The sequence below is a fragment of the Canis lupus genome, chromosome 26 (assembly GCF_011100685.1).
Source record: "Canis lupus familiaris isolate Mischka breed German Shepherd chromosome 26, alternate assembly UU_Cfam_GSD_1.0, whole genome shotgun sequence".
Classification (NCBI taxonomy): Eukaryota; Metazoa; Chordata; class Mammalia; order Carnivora; family Canidae; genus Canis; species Canis lupus.
In genome coordinates, this window is record NC_049247.1 from 7,449,693 (window position 1) to 7,473,370 (window position 23,678).

Below are 23,678 nucleotides of genomic sequence, written 5' to 3' on the forward strand. Positions count from 1 at the left end.
GAGTCTCCCAGCTGCCCACAACTGGCATAAACAAGCACTTCACTCAGTCGGCTGACTCCTTCATCTTGTAGATATTAGCTTCCCACAGGAGCCCTCCTGGACCACTCTCTGTGTAAATTATTAGCTATGTTCTCTCCCAACACCCTGTACCCACCACAGTCTGCCATTACCTACTGATGGGTATGTTGACTGTGTCTACAATCAGAATGCACTTTCTTTAAAGGGGTAACCAGGTCTCTTCCCTCGACTAATACGTGTCTCGTCCCCAGCACCGTGCCACCACACAACGGGCCCTTGAGTATGTGCTGAATGACCTCCAGAGTGAAAACACCAGTGTATTCCTACTGTCCACAGAGGCCCACTTGGATTAGGCCAGCCCTCACCCCTGGCCTTGCTTCTCCCTCTCATTCTGCCTGATGTTCCCCCTGCCTGTGCTGTCAAATAAAGAAATAAAATCTTTTTTTAAAAAACCTTAATTAAAAAAATAAAAATAAAAACCACAAACAAAAGAAGTTTATTTTTTTTTTTTTTTTTTTTTTTTTTTTTTTTTTTTTTTTACAAAAGAAGTTTATATGGCCCTCCTCACACAATAGAAATTTCCAAAATGAAATCGGTTTTTACCTTTGCCTGCTAAAGACAATCTCCCTTCCATCTGCTACTGAGAATCAGCTGTCACCCTAAAGCTCTCCCTCTTCTTATCTCCCTCCCATGCATGCATTTTCATCAATTTGTCAGCCACCCAAGTAGGAAGTCTGGGGGAGAGCTGGGGCTCACTCACTCAAACGAAGGCAAGTGAGATCATCTGAGGCTGGCATCTATTTCAGAAACACTGTAAATCTCTGCACCACCCCAACTGCACCATGCAGCCCTTCTGCTGACGATCTCCTGAGATGTGTGGACATATTTCATCTTTATCGGCACTCAAAATACCTACATCCTTGTCTTCATGATACGCTCATTTTCACTCTGGTCTTTCTGTCAAAAGCAACAATTTGCCTTTCATAAAATCAAACTTGAAAACAGTGGTAGAAGATGAGGTTTCAGTTCATTAGCAAATCTGTTTTAACCTCAGGCATAGATTAGGAACCCTGCGGCATGGGCATTTTCTATGTCAAACTGTCGTTAAAAGTGCTTAAAACAAGAAAAGTGTGTCTTTACAGCTCCATGGGAGGATAAACACACCTTGGTTACTACAGTGCTATAAAATATCAAGGTCAGGGTAACTTATCTCTCTTTCATTTACCTCTCCTTCAAGGACTCCTAAGAAAACAGACAAAAATAAAATGAGCATATCTAAGGCACAAATCATTTAACAAACTACAGTGCAGGAAAAAAAATGTCAAAAAAAGCAATGGACGTCTATTTTCTCAAAACTGAAATCCTTAATATGCTGATTTTTTTCCCTCCATACTAACAAATGAAGTCAACAAATGAGCAGGGCAGGAGGAACTTGTGGTATATAAGATTGAATCAAATGGCAAGATTTTGTTTTCTCATCTCTCAGGTCTCTGGGAACCAGGGTGCATTTGGGAGAAGAAGGAAAAGTAGGGAGAGAAATTTGGAGGAAATTCGAAGCCAACCATTTAGACTGATTTTTTAACTGTAAAATTTCAGAGTCTTCTCATTATTGCAGGAGCCCAATCCACTTTCCTGGCATAAGGAAGATGAAGAACACCTGATTCTTCTTAAGTCAAAATCCCAGATTTTGCCTAGGAAGCCCGATCCCATCCACTGTGCCCCAGTGATAAATTCGTGTCACAAAAATTCACTACCAACAGAATCTCAGGCCAGGCCACCCTCTTCAGGTGGAAACACAGTGTGGCTCTCACTATAGGCAGACTCTCAAGAACAAGAACAGCCCTTTCTAATGAGAAGCACTCTTTCATTATCAACTGTTACCTGCCACTGGCCACAGGAATGGAGAAAGAGACTGTGTCCCCACCTTCCTTTTTTTTTTTTTTTTTTTTTTTTGTCCCCGCCTTCCTGACCACTTGGCAGACTTGGATAGATGTCTGACCTTTCTGAACTTCACTTTCTTTGGGGGGGGGGGGGAGGAACAACCTATTTTACAGAGCTACAGTAAGAATTAAATGAAGAAAGATATTTATATGGACTAACAGTGTCTAGAATCCAAGACGTAGCCAATACAATGGATTTAAGCCTCCAGCCAATGCTCCCCAGGATGTTCAGAGCTGCTCTGACTCTGTGTGCTGTGATAAAACACAATTAAAGGCTTCTTAGCCACAGCAGTAAAGCTTCCCAGAAACTGACTCAGGGGACAAAGAGAGAGCATGACTGTTAGGGTGGGTGATGAGCAAAGGTCTCAAGAGAGGGAGGGAACTGCCATTTAGAGATTAGATACGCGGTTCTTCAATGAAACACAATCGAATCCCACCAGTCCCTGCACTAAGACACAACTGCCTTTCTTTTTTTATTAGCACCCTTTCACTCTTCACCACAATGAGTGTCTACATAGTAGCAAGGTCTAATGGCTCTTCATCAACTAGTGCAGTTGGGAGCCTCCACAGCCTACCATTACTTGCACACATACCCCCAGAAGTTCCCTCAGCAAAGAAGTACCACCTAGTGACCGATGACTCGCCTTCAACATCAGTTCTGGGGCACACTTCACAGAAGTATCCCTTACCAGCCACTACTCAGGCTAGACAGCAGAATGATAAAGAAGAGCCTGCAATTCCACCTTACTTTCACAACCAGGAAGCAGATGCACCCAGACCATGTGGCAGAGATCATCTGCAGGCCAGGAAAGGAAACATTCCAGCAACATGTACCAAGAACCTGAGATGTGACAAGCTCTGCACTGAGACCTGGGTTACAATGATGTCAGAACATCACAAGCTAATGGGAAAGATAGCTTCGAGGGAGCTAAGGCACATGTACAATGTACAGAAACACACAAAAGGGCATTCAATGTCATCAGCAGGTTCAGGACATCTTCCTCGGGCAGGAGGCCTAAGCTGAGGCCCCCAAGGATGGGCAGGAATTAACCAGGGAAAGAGGATGTAGAGACAATGGTTTCAAGTAGAAGGAATAAAGAGATCTTTCTCAAAATATTAGCAGTTTGGCTTCTGGTCCCTTCTCTCCTTTATCCTTAACTTTGATGAGCAAAGAAGTGAAGGTAAGAATACAATTGTCTGGAGCCTTCAGGATCCACATAGAGGGATCTATAGGATCTTCAGGATCTCTACATAAAGAGCCAGTGCAATTTCCCGAATCTGTCATCCAAAAAAGATGACAGAATGAGAGGAAGAGCTAACTTATCACAGCCGTTTCTGAAGTAAAGCAGAAGGAGAAAGAGGGGAGAAAAAGAGGAAGGAGAGAGCAAGATTGAGAAAAGGAAAGTTTGGGAAAGATGTGTCTTCTACTTTGGTGATTTGACTTTAAAAAGTGAAAAATCTCTCCTAAATCAAAAATTCAATAAGCAAAGTTAGAAGGTAAGTGCCAAATGAAGGGAGAGACCATGAAAAGAACATTACTAAATAGTTCTACAAAATTGGTTAAGCTCCCCAACTTACTAACTGCAGAGAGAAAAACATATCTTTACAATGAAAAGATCTGGCAGTTATACTAACAAAATGATCAAATTTAGCATCATTAATGGTGGGACAACCTGACATTATGTACCTTTGATGTGACTGTGAAGCATACCCACCAAAAATCCTGAGCCTGAATATAATCAAGCCTTTTAGGCCCAACATAGTTCACAGGAAATACAGGGGATGGAGAAACATGTTAACCATTACAAAAAGAAAACAAATCCAGAATGTGGGACGTTTTTCCATACAACTAGGCCTATCACTTCAAAAAGTCCATGCCAAGGGGAAAAGGGGGAAAAAGATTATTCTCTTCGGCATGAAAATGATATAATGGTTATGGAAGGGAGTATCTTTATTTTTAGGAATACAAGGTCATGATGTCTCCAACATTTTCTCTGAATCATATGAAAGTAAGAGAGACAGGTACATAAAGCAAGTAAGGCAAAAGTTAACAAACGTCTACTGCAGGTAGATGGCTATAAAGGGGATGGTTGTTCCAAATTTTCTGCGTTAAGATTTTTAATAATACAACTGTTGGGGGAAAAAACGGAAAAGGAAAACCTGGGTGGCTCAGTTCATTAAGCAGCTGCCTTTGGCTCAGGTTATGATCCCAGAGTCCTGGGATTGAGCCCTACTTGGGGCTCCCTGCTCAGTGGGGAGTCTGCTTCTCCCTCTATCCCTCCCCTGCTCATTCTCCCTCTCTCTCTCAAATAAATAAATAGAAAAAAAAAGCAAGAAAGAAAGACTAATTTCCCAACTTAAAGAAAGAGCAAAAGAGAAGAACTAAAAGGGAATTCACAAATATAAAATAAATGGTCAGGGGCACCTGAGTGGCTTAGTGGTTGAGCATCATGATCAAGTTTGGCTCAGGTCGTGATCCCAGGGTCCTGGGATCGAGTCCCACCGCAGGCTCCCTGTTGCCTATGTCTCTACCTCTCTCTCTCTACGTCTCTTATGAATAAATAACATCTTTTTTAAAAATAAATAAATAAAATTAAAGGTCAAATTCAGGGAACAATACATCCACTAGAGATCAAAGAAATGAAAACTAAAACACCTGAGATACCGTTTTTTGCCTATCAGATTAACAAAGATTTATGAAAGCACAGAAATAATGATACATGATATCCTTTAAACGTACAGCCATTGTGGAAAACAAGCTGGTAATTTCTTACGATGTGAAACATCTCCTTACCTATGACTCACATTTACACAAGAGAAATGAAAATGTGTCCACATCAAGACTTGTACATAAAAAAAAAAAAAAAAAAAAAGACTTGTACATGAAGCTGCCATCTTGCATCCCGGCGTGTGTGCACCTAATCTCAGCTGGTCCGCCTGAGACCTCCTGAGCGCCAACCCTATTCCCCTGTGTGGTCCCATTTCCGCTCCAACAGGATGAAAGAAACTATCATGAACCAGGAGAAACTCACCAAACTGCAAGCACAAGTGCACATTGGTGGAAAAAGAACTGCTTGCCGAAAGAAGGTGGTTCATAGAACAGCTACAGCAGATGATAAAAAACTTCAGTTCTCCTTAAAGAAGTTAGAGGTAAACACTATCTCTAGTATTGAAGAAGTGAATAAGTTCACAAACCAAGGAATAGTGATCCACTTTAACAACCCTAAAGTTCAGGCATCGCTGGCAGCGAACACTTTCACCATTACAGGCCATGCTGAGACAAAGCAGCTGACAAAAATGCTACCCAGTATCTTAAACCAGCTTGGTGCAGACAGTCTGACTAGATTAAGAAGACTGGCTGAAGCTCTGCCCAAACAATCTGTGGATGGAAAAGCACCACTTGCTACCTGAGAGGATGATGTTGATGAAGTTCCAGATCTTGTGCAGAATTTTGATGAAGCTTCCAAGAATGAAGCAAACTGAATTGAGTCAACTTCTGAAGAAGGTAAAACTTGAAGAAGTTACTGGGAGCTGCTATTTTATATTATGATTGCTTTTTAAAAAAATTTTTTAAAGACTTTTTGATTTACCTATTTTTCTTTTTAAGAGATCTTATTTATTTATTCATGATAGACACAGACATAGAGAGAGAGAGAGAGAGGCAGAGACACAGGCAGAGGGAGAAGCAGGCTCCATACCAGGAGCCCGATGTGGAACTTGATCCCGGGACTCCAGGATCATGCCCTGGGCCGAAGGCAGGCACTAAACCGCTGAGCCACCCAGGGATCCCCTGCTTTTTAAAATTTTGTTCATGGATCTGATAAAATCTAGATCTCTAATATTTTTAAGCCCAAGCCCTTTGAACACCGCAGCTCTTTTCAGTTTTTGCTTATACACAATTCATTCTTTGCAGCTAATTAAGCTGAAGAAGCCTGGGAATAAAGTTTGAAACAAGGTTAATAAAGTTCTTTGCCTGGGGGGAAAAAAAAAAGACTTGTACATGAACAGTCACACCACCTTTATTTATACTGAAGCTAAAAACGATAAAACGAAAGGAAGGCAAGCCAAATGTTTCTGAACAGAGGAATGGATAAAACAAACTGTGGTATGTCCAAGCAACAGAATATTAACTACTGATACATGGAGCAACACAGATGAATCTTAAAAACATATTGAGGAAAAGAAATCAAGCAAAAAAAGTACATACTGTATGATTCCATTTATACAGAACACAAGGAAAGACCAATCGAATCTACAGTTGAGAGAGCAGATGGGGGACGGGAGGAATGCCTGGAAAGGGTACAAAGGAACCTTCTGGGCTTCTGGAAATGTTCTGTATCTTAGCTATAGTGGTTACACATGTGTATACATTTGTCAAAACTATTGAAATGTACATTCAAAAGGGTGTATTTTATTGTTTCCATATTAAACCCAAGAGGTGAATTAAAATTTCAAATTACAGTAATGACACTCAGAGTTGGGGAGGATGTGGGAGAGTAGGGTCTCTTTAATACACTGGTAGTGGGAATACTGACTGGTCCAACTTTTTTTTTTTCTTTTTTTTGCTAACAGCTTTATTGGAATGTATCTCACATACCATACTATTCATGCATTTAAAGTAGATAATTTCAAAAAAAAATAAAATAAAGTAGATAATTTCAATGGTTTTTAGTCTAATCACAGAGTTGTGCAACTATCACCACAGTCAATTTTACAACATTCCTATTACCTCAAAAAGACAAGCCATACCCCTCAGTCATTACCTTCTAATCCTAAGCAACTACTAATCTACTTTCTATCTCTAAATGTGTGTCTACTCTGGACATTTCATGTAAGTGGAATCATGTAACACGTGGTTTTGTGACAGATTTCAACTTAGCATAATGTTTTCAAGGTTCATACATATGATAGTGAATATTTTAGTTCCTTTTTACAGCTGAACAATATTCCATTATATGGATGCAACACATTTTGTTTGTTCTGTTTGTTTATTTATAAAGATTGATTATTTATTCATGGAAGACAGAGAGAGGCGTGGGGGGCGGCGCAGAGACACAGGCAGAGGGAGAAGCAGGCTCCGTGCAGGGAGCCCAACGCGGGACTCAATTCCGGGACCCCAGGATCACGCCCCGGGCTGAAGGCGGCGCCAAACCGCTGAGCCACCCGGGCTGCATTTGGGTTGTTTCCACCTTTGGGTTATTATGAATAATGCTGCTATGAGCATTGGTTTACAGGTTTTGTATGGACATATGCTTTCATTTCTCTTGCATAGACACCTAGGAATGCCAACTCCTGGGGCAAATGGCAAATTTATGTTTAACTTTTTGAGGAACTACTAGAGTGGCTTCCACAGTGGCTACACCATTTTACATTCCCACCAGCAACGTACAGAGGGTTCCAGTCTCTCCACATCCTCACCATCACTTGTCACACCCTAGTGGGTGTGAAGCAGTATCTCTGTGGTTTCAATTTTCATTTCCCTAATGATTAATAGTGTTAAACATTTTTTCATGTGTTTATTGGCCATCCATATATCTTTGAAGAAGATTGTTTGCCCACGGTTTAATCAGGTTGTTTGTCCTTTTATTTCCGAGTTGTAGTTTTTTTAATATATTCTGTATAACACATCCATTATTAGATACATGATTTGCAAATATTTTCTCCCATACTGGGAGTTGTCTTTTCTAAGTGGTACAACTGAAAGCAAGTCTGACGACATACATCAAAAATTTCAGTGTGAATACCCTTTAGTCTTATAGTTTTAGGGGTGCCTGGGTGGCTAAGTCAGTTAAGTGTCTATCTTCAGCTCAGGTCATGATCTCAGGGTCCTGGGATTGAGCCCCACATCGGGCTCCCTGCTCAGCAGATGAGTCTGCTTCCCCCTCTTTCTCTCTGTGATTTCTCTCTCACTCTCTCTCAAATAAATAGAATCTTTAAAAAATTATATCTTATAGTTTTACTTCTAAGAATTTATCCTAAAAATAAAGAAATGGAATGAGAAGAGCTAATAAATAAGAACACTTATCACAGTATTTTCTTTTTTTTCTCTCAAAGATTTTATTTATTAATGACAGATACAGAAAGAGAGAGGCAGAGACATAGACTTAGGGAGAAGCAGACTCCATGCAGGGAGCCCAATGTGGGGCTCAATTCCGGAACTCAGGGATCATGCCCTGAGCTGAAGGCAGCCACTCAACTGCTGAGCCACCCAGGTGTCCCTTATCACACACAGTATTTAAGCTGGATCTCAATCCTTTCCTGATACATAAATAAAAATTAACCCCAAATGGATCACTGTCCAACATGAGAACCAAAATTATAAAACTTCTTGAAGAAAATATAAGAAAACGAGAGACCTTGAGTTTGGGATTTCTTAAACAGGACACAAAAAACATGAACTAAAAATATATATATATATATTCTGGACTTCATCAAAATTTAAAACTTTTGCTCTTCAAAAGATAATTGAAAACGATAGTGCATGTCTATTTTTACCTACACAAGTACAGAAAAAAATAAAAAGGATGTAGTAACAAAAATAGGGTATAAAACTCCACAAAGGGTGTTTCAGAGGATTCTGCTCTTCTTCTCTCTGAAATGTCTGAATTCTCCATGACAAGGACTACCCACTTCTGTATGAGGAGAGTTGGAGAGAAACTATTTCCATTTTGAAAAAGGGAAAAAGTGAGTTTTCATCTCATAATTAATAGAAAATAATATTCACCTATTATCATATTGATTTGGAGTTGGGGGGGTGGCCACATTTCAAAAATAAGAATACACTGTAATTTTCTTTTTCTTTTCTTTTTTTTAAGATTTTATTTATTTAGAGGCACCTGGGTAGCTCAGTGGTTGAGTGTCTGCCTTTAGCTCACGGTGTGATCCTGGGGTCCTGGGGTGAGTCCTACATTGGGCTCCCCATGGAGAACCTGCTTCTCCCTCTGCCTATGTTTCTGCCTCTCTCTGTGTGTCTCTCAAATAAATAAATAAATAAATAAATAATTTTAATAAAAAGTTTATTTATTCATTTGAGAGAGAGAGAACACACAAGTGGGGGGAAGGGGCAGAGGAAGAGGAGAAGCAGGCTCCCCACTGAGTAGGGAGCCCAGGGCTCCCAGGACCCTGAGATCATGACCTGAGCTGAAGGCAGACACTTAATCATCCAAGCTACCCAGGTGCCCTTACTGTAATTTTCATAAGAGTGTAATATCTTTGCCCTTTTTTGCAGATAATTTCTATCATATACACAAGTTAATCTGTCAACAAATTTCAGTGATGTAAATGGATAATAATGGCTTAAGATTATTCTGTAAGAGAAGTTTTTACGTATAGCATTAATCTCAACTCTCTGGGGCTTAGTTATATAGAAGTAAAAATAATTCAAGATAAATAATAAAAGTCTGTGCACTTGACTCAGAGGAGAATCTCTAAGCCCTCACTAAGTTAATTACTCTAATTTTACACTCAATTTAACAAGTTATGCAAACCAATAGAAAACGGGAGGCACTAGACAAACAGGGAGGGTAAGTGGCAAACTCACTGCAGAACAAGTGGCAGCCAAGAGCCTGGAGGAGACAATCATTAAAGCTATGAAAACGAAAACCCACTCACAAGAGGGCCTATGATGGCTGAGTAGAGAAGCAAATTATACGTACGGTGGAAGACTATCAAGGGACTATAATGATACAATAAATAATATTCAAGTTATAATCTAGAGATAATTAAGTTATACTCTATACATTCAAGAAAGCAGTGATGATTATGTATTTGAGATATATTACCACTTTTCATTAAAAATGGCTAATTTTATTAAAGAAATGGTTAACAAAATAAGCCATGGACATCTAGACAACTCGCTTATATCAAAGGAAGCTCTCTATTCATTTAGACAGGGGCAAATAACTAAGGTATTTTTGTAAACATATTTTAATAGCTACTCATCTTAATGCCACTCAAAGGACTGAAGTGAGGAAATAATTTAGATCCACTGACAGATTATTCTATGCTCCACAGATCTCACCATGTAGGTGGTTTCCTAGACCAGCCCAGAGTAAGAACTAACCCCGTGGACAAGAGCACTTTCTATTACTGCCTTCTCATCTGGCTCTGTCCAACACATATAATCTCCTGCCTTTGCACCTCTGCAAAAAAGCACTTTAACTTGGCTGTCTGGGGCCCAGGTCTTTAAGTTTGTCTCACACCCTGCATTTTTCCTAAGCTCTTCAAATGCCACTCTGCAACCACACTGCATTTGGATAGCTACCAGTTCATATGCAGAGAAACTAAGTTCCTGACTCTGTAAGGAAATGGGAGTCTGATCTTCTCACTGTTTATTCGAGCTACCCCCACCCCCCACGTGAGTTCCTAGTGTCCACACCAGTGAGGCTGGCATTTCCACAGACAGCTGGAATGACTAATCTGACCACACAAATATGAAACTAAATGAGGGGTAGAGGCCAGTGCCACTTAAGTCAGCAGCAGAAAGAACCCAAACACTGAGTTCCTGCTCCTAGGCTTGGAGGGACTATGTCTGAGACTCCAGCCAGAGGAATTATTCATTCCTCAGATTAATTTTGTAGCTTGAAGCATCATATGCATGATAGCGGCAGATGCCAGGCCAAAAGGTCGGCGTGAAAGTCGGCCAGGCAGCAGTGACAACAGGTAGGGAACCTGGCCAGAGAAGGTGGTCTCCCATGTAAGGCAGGAGAGTGCCAAATGAGGCTGAGGCCACAGGCAAGCAGCCTGATTCCTGGAGGCTCCATGCCAGGAGGCCATGATGGCTGCAACCCAGTGGGGGTCCAGGAGTGGCCTGGGATGTCCACTGACCAGGAGGCAGCTGTCTACTCTGGAATGGCTAACTAATCGCCTAAGATGCTACTGACCAAGGAGGGCAAAGGAAAATAGGTTCTTCTCTCTGGACTGGGCAGTCGTGTCCCCCCCCCCGCCAAAGAACGTCACTGAAGTGGAAGAAAAGCAGCCAGTTTCAAAGCACTGAACCGATTCAAACTGAACCAACTGGAGCTTTATTTAAAACAATGATGGCTTTGTCAGGAGACTGCAACAGGCCAACAAGAGCCAGCTGAAAAACCTGCCCTCCCCTCCTAATTTCTGCTCCCTAGTTCCCATGACTTTAAGACATCACACAAAAAAAGAGGGAGAAAAAGTACACATATAAACCATCAGCCAACCCATGTGACGCAACAGAGGAAGGCCAGCTGCCGTTCAGAGATGACATATCACTGGAGCTAGCTGTTTTGCTGCCATGGATCTCCTACCCAGGAGCTGGAACTCCCAGGACATATTTGAGTCTCATTTACTGATATATTTCCAGTGATACCAGCCAACAGAGAACAAAGGGCTGAAGCATCAAGTTTTTCTACAGTGCTGCTGGGTCAATGTTCCAGTCAATTTGGGAGGGCAGCACACCTAAGACCACTTATAGCCACCAAGCTGGGGTAGCTGCCCCTAGCTTTATAAGAGGCTGAAAGTTTCTATCCCAGGGCCCTCTACAGCAGGAAATAGAAAGAGATTCTGCAGGAAAGAACCTGGAGGGGCCTGGAGGGGAACCAGCAGATTACAGTATTTCTCACACCACACCCAACCCTGCTCACACTTTGCCCATATTTTTACCAATCAGCAGCAATCACCTCAAGCACTGTACAAACACACCCATAACTCTAAGGAGCCAGCAATGAGCGCAAAAACAGAGATAAGCAAACAAAGTTATGGGGCAAAAAGCAACTGGTTACATACTAGCCAAGCCAGCCCAACTGTAATCAAGAGGTCTCTGGTAGGCTGCTGTGAGAAGCAACTATGGGGGCCATGCATGCCACAGGTGAGTTTCCCCAGCACCACCTGCCTGCTGGCTCTCAGGTACTGCACAAGGACAATGCCAAGGACAAGCCAGAGGCTGATAACTGGGTTCTTTGCTTTTGCCAGAAGACTTTTTCCTTGGGCAAAAGGTCTCTCACAGGGGAAAAATCATGAATTCCAGAGCTAAAGAAAAATTGAGACTTATCCAATGAATAGAAGATCAGCCTGAGAAAGAACTAGGAGGCTGGGGGGCCAGGCTCTGGAGCCCTGACCCCGAATGTGGCGGGTGGATGTAGATGCCACAAGGGGCTCCATAACCTCTCCACTGAACCAAGGGAGTCCTATGACTAATGCCGTTTTCCAAATACAAAAAAAAGTCCTGGTGTCTCCAACCAGCCCCTCCACCACGCATTCTGCTAACAGTGCAGGGGTAGGGGTGTGCTAGATGGAACTGTAGAAACCCCACAACTGATCAAACTGACCAGTAAGGCTGCCAAGCCAGAGGTCAGGGTCTCTGGACTTGATGTGACAGAGATTAATTAAATTGTTTTCCAGCAGATTGAATCAGCTCTTCCACAAATCAGGTCATATCAGCATTTGGTTTTATAATTCAAAGGAAACGCATCCACACAGCTCCCCAACACATGTGGTATGGACTCACAGTTGAAATTACAACCTTTCATGAGACTCAATGCTCCCCCTGCCTCCAGAACAACAAAAAGCTACGGGACCACATTCACCTGTTCACATCACTATGAAGCCCATAGTCTCAGGGGTCTGTCAACCAGTGGGACACAGCACAGACATGCAAGCTCTGGCCTCAGTTCCAACGCACATGCTGCTGAGGGGTGTGTCAAACACCAGCCATTGTGTTCCCTGTTCTTCTGCAGGCTGTAGGGACACACAAAAATGTGGGGCACTTTCCTATCAGCAGCCAAGGGCACAGAACAAAGCATGCTCCTCAGCCGTGTACCTGCTCACCTGCTCCCTCCACACACACTTTATCGTTCAAAGGTTGGAGAGTGTGACAAGGCAGAGGGGGTACTTAATGTGGCAATCCCAATTGCCACCTGTTTTCAAAAGTCTGCTGAAAGATTCTCAGGGTCGAGGGTTATTTCTGTCAGGGAGAAGGAAGAGGCAGAGGGACATTTTCAGAGTAAGTAGCCATCTTGCAATAAAGTAAAAGTGATGAACAGAACAAGGACCCAGAAACACCTTCGAGTTACACAAAAATATCATGAAATATTCTCAATAACTGAGGGCAGGATTAAATAAATAGTACATTCACACAGTGGAATACTATCTAGTCACTAAAAAACATTGAGGATGAATATTTTGGGGCTCTGAAAGGTGTTCATAATCTATTAAATGGAAAAAAAATACACTCATCCTGACCAAAAAAACAAAACAAAAACAAAAACCTCACAAGGTCTTAAGGGATAAACACTAGAGAACTGACAGTGATTATCTCTTTTATTTTTCCTGGAAGGAGACCTGGAAATACATCAAATTTCAAAAAGTAAGTTGTTAAGCCTAAAAGAGTAACACTCCAACTTTTCAACAGAAACACTGCATCTCTAATACATACAAATTCTATTTCAATCTGGCTTAGAAGTTATTGGCATTTAAGAAACATAAACTAATTTGCCAATACCCTTAGAGATCAGATCAAATACAGATAGAAATCCAAGAGCAGGAACATGCCCAAAGTGGCTGCACAAACCATACTTTTATGTGTGTATGTGTGTTTTAGGGGGAAGGTTCTAAACTGGGCATTATCTATTCTTTTCTTAACTGCCTCAAATATGCACACACACTCTCTCTCTCTCTCTCTCTAATACTGAGGGAGGAAAGACAGAGGTATGTAATGTAATGTCAAATGTGTAGGTTAGAAACTTTAAACGAAACCAGAGACAGACCTCCTCAGTGTAACTTAAGAGTTATAATTTAATTTTAACTATAACCAAATCAACTGTTTGGAGTGAAATCTAATTATTATACCTTTCCTCCACCCCAAAATCCCCCTTTAAAAACAGCCCCATCTGAGGCAATTATGGTGAAATTAAGGGGTGTGGTCTCAGATGGACTATAAAGCTAAGAATATTTCTAGTCCAAGAAATTCACAAAACGGAGAATCGATCCTCCATCTCCCAAGATAAAATCATTTAAAATAATTGCCCAAGCTCCTCCTAACTCAAAGTAACTGTCTACTAGGTACATATATACTTCCAGGGTTTACCAGATGTTAAATTTTATATTCAGAAGATTTTGGTCCTGTGACTTTAAACAAAGCACAGGGCAGAAGGTACATGTTAAGAGCCAGAACACCTAAAAATATCTTCCTTGTGCCAGAAGCTGACCTGTGGCAAACAGCACAATACATTCCTTCATCTCTTAGGCCAAGACTCATTTCTAAACCAGATTTAACCTAGCCCAAATTCATTTCACCAGAATAACTAATACTTGGACTCAGACATTAAAACTGTAAGTTGAAGCAAATTTAAAAGTGGAGTTCACATATTAATTTAGATTTCTTCCAACTTTTCAAATATGCCAAATCTTGTAACACTGGGCTCACATTCCCAAACAGCAAGGTCACCTGAAGCTGAGTGATGGTTGTCCCCTTTACACCAGGCAAATATTCTTTAATTCACCAAGCACCCCTCCACTCCCTATCACCTTTCCACTGATCTCTGAGGCCAAGTCAATTGCAGTTTATGTTTACACGGGTTTTCACAATAAAAAATTTCTCTGTAACCATGACTTTATCAAAAGGAGGAAAATACATGATATAAGAGGAATGAATGAATGAATGAATGAATGAATGAATAAATAGTACTCTTTTCCTTACAGATAGCTCATTTCACTCCCTGGTCCTTGTGGACATCTGTATTTGTAACACCTGACTCATACAATGTTAAGAGGAAAAAAAGGTCTTAACAGGATAACCTCAGAGAGGGTGATTTGGCAAGCTATCGGGCAAGCTAGAGAGGCAGGTCATTTTTCCAACCATTCTCTCATTTACTATACACAGGAGAGATGGAAGATACCAAATATGAAATTTCTGGACATTGACATAGTTAAGATATTGACGATCATGTGGTCCAGTGCCTACCGAGTCAGGCTTCCTAAAGATAATGTTGAAAACCTGAAGAAAGAAAAAAAAGAAAAAAAGAAAAAAAGAAAAAAAAAAAAAAAGAAAACCTGAAGAGTGGGCAGCCCTGGTGGCTCAGTGGTTTAGCACCGCCTTCGGCGGGGATCAAGTCCCATGTCGGGCTCCCTGCATGGAGCCTGCTTCTCCATCTGCCTGTGTCTCTGCGCCTCTCTCTCTCTTTATATATATATCATGAATAAATAAATTTTAAAAATCTTAAAAAAAAAAAAGAAGAAGAAAGAAAAGAAAACCTGAAGAGGGATCCCTGGGTGGCGCAGTGGTTTAGCGCCTGCCTTTGGCCCAGGGCGCGATCCTGGAGACCCGGGATCGAATCCCACGTCAGGCTCCCGGTGCATGGAGCCTGCTTCTCCCTCTGCCTGTGTCTCTGCCTCTCTCTCTCTCTCTCTGTGACTATCATAAATAAATAAAAATTAAAAAAAAAATTAAAAAAAAAAAAAAAGAAAGAAAAAGAAAACCTGAAGAGTTTTAGGGATGCCTGGGTGGCTCAGAGGTTGAGTGTCTGCCTTCAGCTCAGGGCGTGATCCCGGGGTCTGGGATCAAGTCTCACATTGGGCTCCATTGTGCCTGCTTCTCCCTCTGCCTGTGTCTCTGCCCCCCTCTCTCTCTCTCTGTGTCTCTCATGAATAAATAAATAAATAAAATCTTTAAAAAAAGAAAAGAAAACCTGAAGAGTTTTAAATATTTTTTAAATAGCAGTTCTATTGAGACATAATTTCCATGCCACGAAATTTTCCCTTTAAAAGTGTTCATTGATGTTTAGTATATTCACAGAGTTGTACGATCATCACCACTCTCTGATTTTAGAACACATTCATCAACCCTACACCCATTAGCTGTGATGATCCATTCTTCCATCCCCATGGCAACAGCTATTCCACTTTGTGTTTTATGAGTTTGACTAATCTGGACATTTCATATAAATAGGATCACAACAGGTGGGCCTTTGTGTCTGGCTTCTTAGCATAATGTGTTCAAGGCTTCTCCATGTTGTAGCATACATCAGTACTTCATTCCAAAAAGTGTCTTCAATATTTTTTAAAGTATTTATTTGCCTGTGATAAAGCCATGGTGGTCATTATCTAAATAAATGCATTTTTTCTCATTTTGCTAACAATATGAAAACTTTCAAATATACAGAAAAAAATTGTAAATTATATGGTGCAGGGCAGCCCGGGTGGCTCAACAGTTTAGCACTGCCTTCAGCCCAGGGCACGACCCTGGAGACCCGGGATTGAGTCCCACATCGGGCTCCCTGCATGGGGCCTGCTTCTCCCTCTGCCTGTGTCTCTGCCTCTCTTTCTCTCTGTATCTCCCATGAATAAATAAATAAAATCCTTTTTAAAAAAATTATATGGTGTACACCCATGTACCCACAACCTGGATGCTACAGTTAACACTTTGATATATTTACCATATCATAAATTCATCTATCCATCCATCTTATTTTGAGCAGTGGTTCTCAAAGTGACGTGGTGACCCCTGGGGGTCCTTGAGGCCTTTCTGGGGGGTCCATGATATCAAAACTATTAAAATAATAGTAAGGGACTTTTTCATTTTTACTCTCATTCTCTTAAGAGTATTGCAGTGAAGTTTTCCAGGCATGTGATACTGCAACAGATGAATGTAGATATGAGCATCCAGCTATCTTCCAACCAAACGTTAGCTGAACATTAACAAGATCTACAAATGTGTAAAACAATGTCACTCTGCTCGTTTTTTTAGAGAAGAGTCATTTTCTACAGAACTGTTATTTAGGTTAACACGTAATGGGTTTATCATTTTTTTAAATGCTTTAAAAATGTTTTTTAAAATGCTTTACATTTTCTCAGGTTTCATTTCTAATATGGTAAACATCAACAGGTCATCATCAACCCACACAAACAAAAGCTCTTTGGGGGAGAACAAACGAGTCCTGAGACCAAAAGGTTTGAGCACCACTATTTTAAAGCACTTTTGAGTAAGATGCAGACATCTATAAACTTCATCCCTAACATGTCAGCATGCATAACATCAACCAGAGTTCATTATTTGTCAACTTTTAGTAAGATTTACACATAATGTACAAATTGGAAGTGTGCTGTTCTCATCCAATGAGTTCTGACAAATATATGCACAATCCCCTATATCAAGATCACCACCATCCCAGAAAGGTCTCTTATACCTCTTTCCAATCAGTCCCCTCTCCTCCCTAAGAGGCAAGTACTGGTACGATTTTTTTCACCTTAGTTTCACCTATTCTAGAACTTCATAAATGAAATCATATATATTCTTCAAAGTAAGGCTTATTTCAATCAGCATCATGTTTCTGAGGTTTATCATGTTATTGCACAGGCTGGTAGGTTGATCTTTTTTATTGCTGAATGCAAATTATTTCTAAGGCAATCTCTCTCAAAAACTTCAGGTCCATTGAAGATAAATAAGGTCAGTAACCATGGTTCTAGTCAAGCTCTTCCCCCACCTCGTCTCTTTTTTCCCACAATGACTTGGAGGGGCTGTGATATGTTACTAACCAGTGGCACCACTGTCCAATAGCACTCAAACCAATCATCCTTCCACTTGCACTGCCATTTCCTATTCTCACCTAAGAAGAAAGTTCCCATCTCAAACTGTACGAAAATTTTATTACCAGGAATGGAAAATCAATACCCAAATGATGAAGGTACTAAGCTTCCCTTAAAAACATGTCTGTCAGGATCCTCAGATGGCTCAGCAGTCTAGTGCCTGCCTTCGGCCCAGGGCATGATCCTGGAGTCCTGGGATTAAGTCCCACATCAGGCTCCCTGCACGGAGCCTGCCTGCTTCTCTCTCTGCCTGTGTCTGCACCCCCCACCCCGTGTGTCTCTCATGAATAAATAAATAAAATCTTTTTAAAAAATGTCTGTCATGAATGAATAAACAAATGTGATGTGTTAATACATGGAATACTATTCGCAATTACAAGGAATAAAATACAGACACGCTACAACATGGATGAACCTTGACAACAGGATGCTAAGTGAAAAAACCCAGTCATAAAAGGCGATGTATAGTATGGTTCCATTTATATGAAATGTCCAGAACAGGCAAATCTAGAGACACAGAAAGCAGATTAGTGTTCATCTGGAGCTAAGGTAGGAACTGAGATCAAAAGGGCAGGATCTCAGTGGGGTGATGGAATCCAATTCTAGAACTAGATTAGGATAATGACCGCACAACAACTTAAGATGAGTGTGTTTTGAGGCACCTGGGTGGCTCAAGTCAGTTAGATGTCTGACTCCTGATTTCGACTCAGGTGGAGACCTCAGCATTATGGGATGGAGTCCCACGTCAGGCTTCCTGCTCAGCGGGGAGTTGGCTTGTCCCTTTCCCTTTGTTCCTCCCCTCACCTCGCACTCTCTCTCTCCTTCTCTTTCTCTCTAATAAATAAATAAAATAAAAAATTTTTAGAAAAAAAAGATGACTGTGTTTTATGGTATATAAATTATGCTGCAGTAACGTTGCTAAAAACAACAACAAAAACTTGTCTGTGCAAGTGGCTAAAAGAGTCCTGCAAGGCAGAGAAAGACCTGTTTAATAATTTAAAGAACAAAGAAGGCATTTTAAAAGACCCAGCTTGCTACTCAACTAGAAAAGAGTTGCTTACGATAACAAACTAATACAATCACATGTTGTTTTAAGAATTCATTGAAAGTGTTTCATTTTAATAAATAAAAGGGATTTATAAATTAACTTCCTTTAAAAAGCTCAGTATCAAGCTATCAGGGCAGGTAGGTCCCAACTGCCCATCATGAGATGAGGTAGTCCACTGGCAAATGGGGCAGTTACCACGTGAGCACAGGATGAAGTTCTTCAGGATGTTCTTTCAGAAACTCAAACACTGGGTAATATCTAGAAACTAATTCCCCTACTTTTTATATAAAGAGCTATTTTTTGTTTTGATGACTGAGTTTGTCTCTCAGTGACAAATCAAAAGAGGCCACCTTCTTGCTGACGCCCACAAGCCACACAGGGAAGGAACTGTTAACTAATGTTCAGAACAGACCCTCCTACTCCCATTATATTCCTCAACAGCAAAGCTATGCTACCTAAATCCTCATGGTCTCCCTCTCCACTAAAACTCAAACCTGTTTCTACCAGCAGCCCGGTTCTCTGTTGTCTTTATAAGCTCTTACTGCTTAGCTTTACTCTTTAGTTAGATTCTTTATGTTCATTTCTGAGACTCAAAAGCAAAGGGCAAAAAATTCTGTTTCTGAAATTGTTTCTCCAGATCTCGGACACTTTCCTGGAGTTCCCCTTCTACACTGCCTCTTCCCAGAAGATTTTTCTGGTGATGCAGTCCAACCCCAAATACATTAAGAATGCTAGATTTGGAGAAGTTGCTTTAGAGCATTTAGGACCAGGCCGTCTCTACAACAACCAAACGCAGCTGAGCAAACATATCTCTTGGGATAGATATATAATAGTACATATTTTGCAGGAAAAAACACTACCTTCTGAAGTTCAAAAGTCTAAAACCTCCTGTCCACAGCTGGCCTCCTCCAGAGGCACAGCAGAGGTCTGGGAGGCACAATGGAGCAGCACGGACAGCAGACTGTCAAGGCTATGTGAGGATTGCTCCGGCGATAGTGAGGACCTCGCTGAACTGAAGCGTCCCCTACAGTGACAGCTCATCCACAGCCTCCTCTTGGGGAAGCTGCCCCTTCCACAGCTCCCATCGCAGGGCACACACAGCAGACAAGTTTCGTGCATAGCACAGTGGTGTCCTGCCACCGTAGCTGACTGGGCCTTCCCCAGCTTTCTCATTTCTGTAAGACCCCCCCCAGCTCAGGCCAAAACCTCCTAGTCACTGTAGATGCGGGTCTTTCTTTAATCCTCCATGTCCAATCCATTGGCAAGTCTAAAACCCACCTTGAATCCATCCAGTTGTCCTTACCTTCATGGCTGCCCTCCTAGTCTGAGAAAGGCTAAACAGTTTCCCAAGTGGTACCCCTACTTCTTCCCTTGCCTCCTACCTACTAGTCTCCACAGGGCAGCTGCAATAAGCCACATTCCCCAGTGCAGTGAATACAAGACCCTAAGTTCTCGCCATGGCCAATGAGGCCCCTTGCCTCCTGAGTCTTATCTCCTACCACTCACCATGCCCTCAGCATTCTAGCCGTTGGCCTTCTTTCTAGCCCCACCATGTGCCAACTTCATTCCACCTTGGCCTTCGCCTTGGGCTCTTCTACAGCCTGGAATGCCTAACCATGCCTGGCTCCTACTCACCACTCAGGTTTCAGTTTAACCTGAAATGTCATCTCCTCATAAGACTTCTTTGACCAGAGAGGTAAAATATCTGCCCACCCTCCCCCAGCCCCCTATCACTTTCCTTCTTTCATCTTGTTTTATGTTCTTCACTGCACTAACAACATAAATCTGATTTGCTTACTGATTCCCCTTACTAAAATATAAACTTCATGAGGGGAGATGACTAATTTTCCTTATTTACTACTGTACCACTAAGGCTAGAGCTGTGCCTAGCACCCAACAGAGGCTTGATTAATAACTTCTAGAAGGGAAGAACAGCCAATCCAAAGACTATGGCCAGACTCATGCTCTGGGCCTATGAAGCTCTTCTCAGAGAGGGAGGGGACAGCTAGTCTCCTCCTCAAACATTTTAATTGGAGGCTATGGGGTTTAGTTAGGCAACTTGCAAAGGGCACCGGTGGTAATAGGAAGCTCTAAAGCAAGGTCTGAAAAAAACAAATAAAAAATAAAGCAAGGTCTGTATGTGAAACACAGGCCACAGGCAAGCTCTAATCAGTCAGATGCAAAAGCTCCACTAAGCAGAAGCTTTCACGCAGAGAAGAAACAGGGCTGCAGGTAAGCGAGCCAGCTGGCAGTGGGATAAGCAAGACTGCAAAGAAAAGCAGAGCCTGAGAAGAGTCAAGTCACTTCACAGGGGTGAAGCTGGAAAGAAAGACAAGCTTCCCATGCTGAGGATCCAGAGCCTAGAACCCTGCTCCAGGCAGTTGTAGGAAGTCAGGCAGTCCTAGAAATCCTGGAATCATCATGAGGTTACCAGCACCCTTCCTAATGCTTGCAATAAACCCCCATTACACAGGCGAGCACAAGAGGGTCTCTAATCCATGATCCTGGCCCCCAAGAGCTCTGCCTAAATAAAACACAAGTCCTGTGGCCTAGATTTCTAACCACAGACCATATTCCAAAAAATGATAGAAAAGATCACCTATTTACTGTCTGAACTGCACGTATTACATCTGAGAGAATGGGAGCTCACATTGAATTTTCTGTCATAGTATGAATCCTTAAAAACAAGTAAAATAACTTTCTACAATACTCTATTCTAGGAATTGTACTAGGGAATAAAGGTAAGATCCATTTGACAGACTTTTCCTTATATAACAGGGCCATCCTATCACTAGATCCCCTGATATAACTTGATAGAACTCCAGGGTGGGCTGCTACACTCTCCTGTTGTTGAAGAAGAGTTGAAAATGCCTTTTATAGCTGGGTTATATGGTTAAAACATGACCTCAAGGGGATCCCTGGATGGCTCAGTGGTTTAGCGCCTGCCTTTGGCCCAGGGCGTGGTCCTGGAGTCTCTGGATCGAGTCCCACATCAGGCTCCCTGCATGGAGCCTGCCTCTCTCTCTGCTTGTGTCTCTGCCTCTCTCTCTCTCTCTCTCTCTCTGTCTCTCATGAATAAATAAATAAAATCTTTTTAAAAAATGACCTCAAGAAACATTTCAAACAAGGCTGTATTAGTTTCCTATGGCTGCTATAATAAATGACCACAAAATGAGTGGCTCAGAACACTTACTGATTATCTTATAGTTCCAGGTCAGAAGTCTGATACGGGTCTCACTGAGCTAAAAACCAAGATGTCAGCAGGGATGGGTTCCCTTTAAAGCTCTAGGAGAGAATATGTTTTCCTGCCTTTTACAGCATTTGGAGGCACCCACATTCCTTAGCACACAGCCCCTCCACCGACCTCAGCACCAGCAACATCAGGTCAGGCCTTTGCTGCTCTCTCTGCTTCTGATTTCTTCTTCTATTTTCAAGGACTTTTGTGATCACAGTGGGCCCAGCCAGATAACCCGAAATATTCTCTCAATTTTAAAGGAAGCTGATTAGCAACGGTGATTCCATGTAACCTAACATATTCACAGGTTCTGGGGATTACTACATGGATTGGTGGTCCACCCCAGGGGGGGTGGTCATTAATCCGCTACATCAGTCCATGTGAGCCACAATACAAATACCACACAACAAAAGCACTCAGTCTGTTGTCCCACTCCACACCAACATCCTCTAAAGCACCGCTCCACAGGGTTTGTGTTTGTCTTTGCACAGGTGAAGATAAACAAGGCTCACCAAGAGCAAGTTTATGATATTGGCTTCCAGGTCCCTGAGCCTCCCTTTTCAATCCCACGAATATTTCTTAATCAACTAGTATGTGCGCAACATGGTTAGGCTCTGTGGGAAAGTCAAAGGTGAAGATAGCATGAATCACAGCCAAGTCAGGTCTACATAACAATAAGAGGCAGGGGATCCCTGGGTGGCGTAGCGGTTTAGCGCCTGTCTTTGGCCCAGGGCGCGATCCTGGAGACCCGGGATCGAGTCCCGCGTGGGATTGAGTCCCGCGTCGGGCTCCCTGCATGGAGCCTGCTTCTCCCTCTGTCTGTGTCTCTGCCTCTCTCTCTCTCTCTCTGTGTGACTATCATAAATAAATAAAAATTAAAAAAAAAAATCCTCTTTTAAAAAAAAAAAAAATAAGAGACAGAATCAACAAGGGTCATGGATTTACAGAGGAATGTGGTGTCCACTCCCTTTGCAAAGCCTAATAAGGACAACAGTGCTAGAGTTGAGTCTTAAAGGGTAGGATTTCATTGGTGGGGAAGGACAGCACACTGAAGGGCATAGAGGAGCCTAAAGGCATGCCTTTTCCCTATCTTGGTTTTCCCATGCCTTGCCTTAGACAGACTGGCACTTGCACCTAATAGGACTGCAGGCTTCTGTTGAACAGGTGAGAGAGGAAACTTTTCAGCTTCAGAGATACTGTCTTGGACACCTCAGTAACAGGGCAAATTAACTTCTAAACTTGGGGAAGGAGGGTTGTTTTTTTAATATGAAAAATGAGGACTCTACCACCATCCACCTGAGAAGGCTATTATGAGAGTTGCTTAAGATCACATAAAGAGAGGGGCACCTGGGCAGCTCAGTCGGTGAAGCATCTGAGTCAGCTCAGGTCATGATCCCAGGACCCTGGGATAGACCTCCACATCATTGTCCTGGGACTCATTGCTCAGAGAAGAGTCTGCCTCACCTTCTGTCCCTCTCGTACACATGTTCTCTCTCATAAATAAATATAAATAGATAGATGATAGATAGATAGATAGATAGATAGATAGATAGATAGATAGATAGATAGATAGATAGATAACAGAAAGAAAATCTAGGACACAGGACTGCTCAGTTAGTGTGAATCCCCATCCCTTCTCCACCCTTGCAAAATAAACTCCCTCCATCTTCTCCTCTAACCTCTTTTCCCAGGCTCTTCCCAATTTTATCACTTTTCTTTGCTCTTGCATCAGGATGGCAATTAGCCAGTCAGCCTCTAGTCAAAAGGAAATCTGCTCCTGGACTACTAAAGGGAAGAAGATAGAGAAAAGGAACACTGGGGCTTCCTACTGAGGAATATGGTCTGTAATTGTTGACAGTTAACACAGGGAAGGGGAGGGAAGTATTAA

At 41.9% G+C, this 23,678-nt stretch overlaps 2 protein-coding genes across 7 annotated transcripts in view; one reads left to right on the forward strand and one right to left on the reverse strand.

Annotated features, from left to right (window-relative positions):
* Positions 1-23,678, reverse strand: part of MLXIP (MLX interacting protein) — a 63,502-nt gene that overhangs the window by 35,237 nt on the left and 4,587 nt on the right. The gene's annotated exons all lie outside the window — the stretch shown is intronic.
* Positions 4,956-5,503, forward strand: LOC100683019 (transcription factor BTF3-like). The gene has a single exon (XM_038574956.1). The coding sequence runs from the start codon at positions 4,956-4,958 to the stop codon at positions 5,367-5,369; it is 414 nt and encodes a 137-aa protein (XP_038430884.1). The 3' UTR covers positions 5,370-5,503.